General features: G+C 42.7%; 2 protein-coding genes across 3 annotated transcripts; both read left to right on the plus strand.

Moving 5' to 3' along the window:
• The first annotated feature begins 54 nt into the window (after positions 1 to 54).
• Positions 55 to 1793, plus strand: BCIN_13g05380 (hypothetical protein). The gene is made up of 2 exons (XM_001554730.2): positions 55 to 327; positions 377 to 1793. Exons 1-2 carry the CDS (start codon positions 238 to 240, stop codon positions 1604 to 1606), a joined length of 1320 nt encoding a protein of 439 aa, XP_001554780.1. The 5' UTR covers positions 55 to 237; the 3' UTR covers positions 1607 to 1793.
• A 2478-nt stretch (positions 1794 to 4271) lies between these two features.
• Positions 4272 to 8256, plus strand: BCIN_13g05390 (hypothetical protein). 2 transcript variants are annotated; one of them, XM_024696879.1, is made up of 4 exons: positions 4272 to 4804; positions 4961 to 5056; positions 5446 to 7090; positions 7145 to 8256. In XM_024696879.1, the coding sequence occupies exons 1-4, from the start codon at positions 4738 to 4740 to the stop codon at positions 7701 to 7703; spliced, it is 2367 nt and encodes a 788-aa protein (XP_024552694.1). In that variant the 5' UTR covers positions 4272 to 4737; the 3' UTR covers positions 7704 to 8256. The 2 variants fall into 2 exon arrangements, with proteins under 2 accessions (XP_024552694.1, XP_024552693.1); XM_024696880.1 differs by having other exon boundaries at positions 4272 to 5056; positions 7145 to 8005.
• Positions 8257 to 8493: the final 237 nt, after the last annotated feature.

Raw genomic sequence — 8493 nt, forward strand, 5'->3', positions numbered from 1 at the left:
AGAGACCTCAAACAAAATGCGAGTTTGTTATTCATCAAAGTCTAGAGCATTCATGGAAGGTTTCCGTGATGTCATACAACGATGCATCATATAGGTGCGGGAGAGATACTTCTTTGTGTGGAGGTGGATATTTAAGATTGAGAAAGTCCACAATGTTTTGCAATTAACATATACACAGTTCAGTCTGTTAGTTTCCAACAATAATCTCACAAATCGCAACAGTATTAGCAAATAACAATGTCAACACCAACACCTCATCCCCAACATGGTGTTCCATGTGGTACTAGTACTCCTCGACCAGGTCTTCTTAACACACCTGCGCCTGGTGTACGCCGTCCAAGCCCTCTCAAAATAACAGATTATTAACATCATCTAGGTCCCCTTCTATACCCCTCTCCAAAGTCCTCCCTCGGGCACAGCCCTCCATCTCAGCCCTTCAACTCCCAAACTCTTCACCCCCCTCAAAATCCGCTCTCTCACTCTCCAAAATCGCATCATGCTCTCTCCAATGTGTCAATACTCCGCTTCTAACGGCCACTTTACTCCTTGGCACATGGCTCATCTAGGTGGGATCATCTCCCGCGGTCCTGGTCTCTCGATGGTAGAAGCCACCTCTGTTTTACCCGAAGGAAGAATCACCCCTGAAGACAGCGGATTATGGTTAGATTCTCAAGGCGACAAATTGAAAGAAGTTGTACAATTCGCACATTCACAGGGACAGCTAATTGGGATTCAATTGAGCCACGCAGGGAGAAAAGCGAGTATGGTAGCACCATGGCTCGATCGCTCCGCCGTCGCAACAGAGGAAGCAGGCGGCTGGCCCACCAAAGTCAAAGGACCAAGCGCTATTCCCTACGACGAACATCACTACAAACCTTCTGCCATGACACTTGAAGATATTCAAGAATTCAAAGACGCATGGGCCGCGTCTCTCAAACGCGCACTCAAAGCTGGATTCGACGTGATAGAAATCCATAACGCGCACGGGTATCTGCTTCACGAATTCGTGTCTCCGGTTTCTAACAAACGCACCGATCAATATGGTGGGAGTTTTGAAAATCGTATTCGTCTCACCCTTGAGATTGTAGAGATTACGCGGAAGATTATTCCCGAATCTATGCCGCTTTTCTTGCGGATTAGTGCGACGGATTGGTTGGATTATGAGGGGTTTGGAGAGGAGAGTTGGACGGTGGCGGATTCGGCGAGGTTGGCGGGGATTCTGGCGGATAGGGGGGTGGATTTAATGGATGTTTCTTCCGGGGCGAATCATCCGAGACAGAAGATTACGGCAGGGTTGGGATATCAGGCGCCATTTGCGAAGGAGATTAAGAGGGTGGTGGGGGAGAGGATGTTGGTTGGGACGGTGGGGATGATCGGGAGTGGAAGGCAAGCGGAGGGGCTGTTGAGTGGAATGGGAGGGGAGAGAGGTGTGGATGAAGGGGAGGAGGAGGAGGGGAAGGGGACGGAATTAGATTTGGTCATTGTCGCGCGTGGGTTTCAGAAGAATCCGGGGTTGGTGTGGGAGTGGGCGGAGGAATTGGGGGTTAGGATTATGGTGGCACATCAGATGAGGTGGGGGTTTAGGGGGAAGGCAGGGGGACATTAGAGGCGGGAGGGTTGATTTGGATATTTGAATATTTGGTGGGTGGGGGATGAGGAGAAGAGGGATGGAGATAATACTTATGGGATTAAGATTTGCGTTTTCCTTCTTTACTTCTTCCGTATACCTGTAGTATCATCTGATCTTCATATTAATTCTTATATTTCTTCCCTCCTCGCCTTCCGCTTTCTCATCTCATCTCATCTCTCCCCCCCCCCCCCCCCCCTCTCTCTGTTCAAGCCCAAACTTGTTTTCCCCCAGAATTCATACTCTTCACACCCACTACAACATCCCCAAACATATCATTATATTATTCCAAGTCACGAATCTGTACTACATATGCCAGAACTACCAAAACTACAAATATCACACATTCGACCCGTCTATACTCACACTATCTAGCATTCCTATATTCCTGTTATATAGTTAGTTGGTCAAATACTATCCCTTCCCTTCCCTTCCCTTCTCCTAGCTCTACGCCTCTCCATATCTCCACATCTTCACAAAAAATATCAAATATCAAAGAAATAACGACCATCGAAAATCACTCCATAAGCAACTCCTCAACAAGTTTTACGTATCTCCGAACGATGAGAAGTAATTTATTGATAGGGGGAGGGGAGACGGTTTGGCAGATGGTGTGTATGGATGTGTGGGATATGTCTATAATGTAGGATCTTTTTTTTTCAATGTCAATATTGATCAGAATGGCAAGAAAGTGCGACGATTTCAAAGATGCGGGAATGATGGCGTCTTTGCGTTTCTTCGTCAGCTACTTGCTTTACTGTTGTATGTCATATGTATTACCCATGAATGCACACCACGTTGACGGAATGCATAGATAGGACTGGTCCTGGAATGTGTAATTTTCATCAGGATCTACTGCTAGACTACTGGTTCACGCGGAAGCTCCAATGCAGGGCAGTGAAATAAAGAAGGCGTATGATTATTTGAGGTTTATATCACATCACAACAAAATCCTGAATCGTTCTTCACTTCGAGCACGGGGAATTTATGAAGGGTTATGCCCAGATTGGAATCCTTCATAGTTCGGGTGATCGAAACGTATCGGAAGTAATAACGGTGGATATTGCTGTCACTCGTTGCTACTTAGGAATAATCTACAGCTCGAAAACTCATCGTTGATTTGATTCCACCTCTATGGAAGGTGAAGTTTTGATCCTCATAACGAAAGGGATTACATCGTAGAATAAACTCTTCATTCTCACTTATGGCAACACGGAGTATATCCCAACTTTATCTTCTTCATATCGATTGATTGAGTTTATACTGGTACACTATATGCTGGCTATTTGCTTTCAACGTTGATGAACTTCTTGGCTTGTCTTTTGACCTTGAAGCAATATCGGAACTACGAAGCGACTTTTTGGGGGAGGGGTGAAACCCCCCCTTTTTGAAGCTACCAACAAATGAACATATATACTTTATGAGAATATCGGGACTAGTGATTGATAATATCTTATGAACAGATCGAATTACCAATGGTTCTCGGGTCTTGAAACGCGTATGAGAGACGCTTTCCAGTTTCTTTTACTAATGATTTAGGGTCGGACTTAACGTAGCAAAATCTCTATATCTGCACCAATTATCACTAATAGACGGAGCTGTCCTAAACGCTATCCGGAGCTCATCATCTGTAAAACTTTCATAGACTCATCTTTCCCGCGCAAAAAGAAAGACAAAATGTACAGAAAGCTCGACACACGTGAGTGAGCATTGATTCTTGAATGGTCACTCACTACCCCATCCATTACCTTGCGACCAGTAACCGACCTATAAATCCTAGCTTCAAGCGAACAACCAATCGGTCCCCCAAGTTCACGACTTCGAAACTTGGAGATTGGAATAAAGTATCTACAACCACTGCAAAATACCCAAACCAATAGATTTCGCGATGAATCCCCCTTTCCAACACCTAAATCTTAGGTAATGCCCGTCTAGATGATTCATATATTGTGGCGTTGAGTATTAATGGTAAAGTAACCCTCATACATACGCCACCAAGTAGAAGACTGTAATGAGTAACAAAGTGGGGGAATGGGGGAATGGCTTACCTCGTGTCTGCGTGCTGTGTTGATTAGCAAAACTTAGGTAAGTCATGCCCAATCTTCAAATAGAATGGTGAGAGCAATGTATCAATATAACTTATCGATAATGTGTTAAACATGTTAACTATAACATGTGAGAGTACCGACTCGGCAAAGGAGCCCGAGTAGATTGCAGATCTCGATGTCTAGCATATTGACGTATTGGCTTGTTCAGATATTGATATATCAACAAGTTAATCTCCCCGTGTACTGACTGGTGAATGAGATGAAGAGATGATAAGGATAGCTTCAAGGGTTGTTTGTTTTTTGGTGGTCTCGACCTTTCTATTATTCTTTCATGTTGATCAATCAAGAAATTCTTCAAGTGGTGTGCTTGAATGCTTGTATGCTGGTATGCTGGTATATTGAGGAGTGACGACATCGGCTCTATGTCCCGATTCCATAATGGAGGGTGGTGTAGCAGATGAAACATTATGAGAAAAAGAAATGAAGCTATTGAATTGAACTGAATTAGATTGAATGGGTAAAAGACTTAGAAATATTGAATAAATAAAATAAAATAAAATGAAATGAAAATAATACAAATAATACAAATAAATAAAGAAAATATTATTATTATTATTCTTCTTCTTCTTCTTCTTCATATCAAAAACTCAATTCAATTGTAAATAATGAATGACTCAAATCCGAGGCACATTGGAGTCATAGTTGCAGAACGTTGTCAGAGTGGCTGTTTTCGACTCATTCTCATGAAGATTTCCACTTTGATAAATTGGCCACCACTCGGTATCAAATCTTTCGGGTTCCCCGTGATATCAAAAATAACATCAACACCAAGATCCATATCAATCTCAACATCAACAGACACGAATATCAACAACGCACAGCAAAAAACATATCATCTGCAATTCTTTCTTACCGACTGATTACACGAAAACCTTACTGACAATCGACTCAATTAACCCCATCATACACCCAAAAGTCGTATTTCGTTATCTAGATCAACATCCCATACCGTCTTTTCAACATCATTCTATACCTATTCGTGACAACCCTCCGAGACCTCTTATGCCCAGCTCATCAACACCTCCTCAATCTTTAGATACCATGACATCCAATCTTTCCAACTCAACAGGTCAGAAGCTCGATTTCCCTATTCACCGCCTTCATCTCTGCTTGATTTTCCCTATCTTCCCCTTATGCATCAACCTTAAAACCCGGGTTGTAGTGCATATTATGGCTTTCTGCCTAGGGTCATCTGCTTGCTACAATCGAACTGATGCGTTGGCAGATATTACAAACGAACATGATTCCGCCTCACAAGCTCTCGAACTTCATTCTCCAAAGCCGCTGAAAACAAGGATATGTCGTTATTTCAGTAAATCAGGTAAATTCTCGTTTTGTTTTATTCAGCCATCAATTGCTTCTGAATATTTTCATTGGATTGCCGGAAATCGGGGAGAAAAGAGAATTGGAGGGTATTGTCTTGCATACGGGGTAATGCAAAGTTGCATGATGTTGCAGTCATGGTGGAGATCCCGTGATTCACCGATCATCGGTAATGAGCGTGGGATGTTGACATGATCATGGAGATGAATGGTTGGGGGTTATTGGTTGAACCGTGGCGTTTGTCATGAGGCGTTCGTATCATTCCAATTGTCATTGCAATTGGGTATATCTTGGGTTACACCACGTGATATTGGAAACACATGTGAAAGCACATGAAGAGGAAATCAGCGATGCGATGATGACAGGGTACTGACATTGATGTTTTAGGAAATTGTCGAGCTGGTGACAGTTGTTCATTCATCCATGACCCGACAAAGCTTCCTAGTCGTGCCACGGCAAACAAAACAGTGCCCGAGGTTTCCCAGGCTTCGATATCGGAAGCTACACAAGGACAAAATGTGATTCAAAATCATTCATCACAAGCTATCACAAATCCTGTTCCAGCATCACGGGTGGTATCAAAGCCGGTTCCACAAGCACAAACTGAAAATCCTCGAGAATTTCAGCTAGGACAAATTCGAAGACGATTCTCTCCCAAGGAGATTCGGCCATCTGGAAATGCCGAGGGTACTACTATTCTAAAGTTCAATCTCACACCATCGGATCCAGATTTCCCTTTTGAGATGACGGCTTTGGAATGTTCTCTCACAGTACCTCCTCGATATCCTATTGCCTCGCCTAGTTTGAGGGTAGAGAATAAGGATATCCCTAGAGGATTTGCTATCAATGTCGAGAATGGCTTCGATCAATTGGTTAATGAAAAAGAGAATGCTACTTTATTGGATTTGATGAAATCCTTGGATAAGCATTTAGAAGAGTTTTTATCTGCGCAGAAAGCCGAGACAGTTAAAATTGTCATGAATAAAGACACGCGACATCTTTCCATTCCGAGCAGAGAAGTACAGCCTGTGGTTCCACCACCTCAGCCTGAATCTGCAATTAAGGAATCAGAACAACCCAAGGTTACTCCTGTTAAACCAACTGTAAGTTTCACGGAATCTGAGAAAGCTGAGGCATCGAAAAAGAGAGAGGTAGAAACCAGACAATTCGAAGCGAGAATGGGTAGATTACCCCTTTACAAGAAGTCTAGTGATGGGATTGCATATACCATCCCAATTGAACCCCGGAAACGAGGAGATTTGCCACTGTCGATCAAAGCTGTTAAATCCATTCAGCTCTTTGTGCCCACTATCTATCCACTCGAGCCTTGTCGAATAAAATTGGAAGGAGTAGATGCTCCGGAAGCAAAATCTGTAGAGAAAGGCTTTGGGCAGAAAGCTGAAGAGGCAAAAGCTTTGAACTTAATGGGCCATATTAATTACCTTGCACAAAATATGCACGTTCTTGCGAAGACTGCTTTGAATACAGAGCCAAAGCCTACTTCTGTTGTACGAACACCGTCGCCTGTCGTTGAAGAACAAAAGGATGTCAAGGGAAAAAGTGTTTCCACCGATGAAACTGAAGAGAAAAGTCACATTCAATATATTGCTCGCCCACCCGAATGGACGATTGTCAATGCTGAGGATGCCGAATACTCTGACTCTGAATCGATGTATTCGTATGATAGCGGTGACGAATCGGAGACTGATGAAGGAGGAGTTGGAGTTGAACACGAACCTGAAAACCCAACACCAAATCCTGAACGTGGTACAGCTATATCATTTCCCTTCATTGAACTTTATGGCATTGAGTTATTGGAGGTTACTACCTTAAATATCACCGTCAAATGTTCTCGTTGTAGGGAGATTACAGAGATTAAAGGTCTTAAAACTGGAGTTCAAAAGACCGAGACATGTAGGAAATGTGCAACTGCACTTGTAATTTGCTACCGTCGAGATTTCGTTCACGCAAGCAACGTCCGAGCTGGATTTTTGGATTTGGAAGGATGTGTAGTTAGTGATATGTTACCTAGGTAAGTCACATCACATTCCTTTCTTCACTCCGTTACATAACTAACCACAAACAGTACATTCACACCAACATGCTCTACATGTTCCACTATCTATCCATCTCCTGGAATCATTTCCATCCGCGGCGAAACGACAACAAATGTTTGTCGAGAATGTCATTCGAAATTTACCTTTTCGATTCCTACTATCAAGTTTCTTCAGATTTCTTCTTCTGCAACACCTCATAATATCCTCCCTAGAAAGAAGAAAGAAACACTTGGTATTGTTCCCGGTACTTCTCTGCCCAAAAACGGCCTTTGTCGCCATTACGGTAAAAGTTACCGCTGGTTTCGCTTTAGTTGTTGTGAAAAGGTATATGCATGTGATAAATGTCATGATGAAACAGAAGAACATGTAAATGAATGGGCTAAGAGAATGATTTGTGGATGGTGTAGTAGGGAAGGGAATTATAGACCAGAAGATTGTGCAGGATGTGGAGAGAGGGTGATTAGCAGGAGGAGGGGAGGAGCTAGTTTCTGGGAGGGAGGAAAGGGGACAAGAGATAAAACGAAGATGAGTAGGAAGGATAAAAGGAAGTATAGGAGGGTTGGTGGTGGGACTGTGAAGAAGACTTGAGATGGTGGAAGAAATGGTGGGATTGAGCTCCGATGGTACTTTAGTACTTGCGAAATCATTTTGATATTGTTTTCATTCACTTGGTCGTATCGATATACATCTTTCAAGGTAAACAATCTAGACTCAATAGACCCTCAACCAAATACATCTAGACTTCTCACACAATGACACAATGACACCATCTTTTTTTCCCTACACCACAACTTGCAGCCACGAATCCCAATAACCCAGTTCAATCCAGCAATGATGCCAGCATTTTTCCAATCAATCAATAAATATATAAACATTCAATTTCTCACCCAAACCCTCCCTTAAATAAAACACCTCCCTCCCTTCATTTATCCATCCATCCATACAAAATTCCTCCCCAACCCCAACCATCACATCTCGGTATCACATCTCACAAACTTTCCCCCTTCCCTCTCATACCCATACCTAACCCTCCATCCCGATTCCGATCCCGATCCCGATCCGAAATGCACACACGCACACGCCTTCTCTCCCCGAAACCGAGTTCTCGCAATATTCTGCTTGCTTTTTTTCTGCGCTGCCAAGGTATTGGGCCGGCCTATTATAGCTACATATGCAAACTATTCTTTCTTTCTTTCATTCATTAATCGTGTCTTTTGTTTCTCCCAAGAACCCGGAATACATGTTTGAATGAATATACATATGTATGCAGGTTGTGAATAATTACTTATTTACTTACTTACTGTAATTTACACGTAGGGAGGAGAAAGGAATTATTTATTTGTTTTTCGACCTTTCAATATACAAAACAAAATAATAG

Source organism: Botrytis cinerea, chromosome 13 (assembly GCF_000143535.2).
Source record: "Botrytis cinerea B05.10 chromosome 13, complete sequence".
Taxonomy (NCBI): domain Eukaryota; kingdom Fungi; phylum Ascomycota; class Leotiomycetes; order Helotiales; family Sclerotiniaceae; genus Botrytis; species Botrytis cinerea.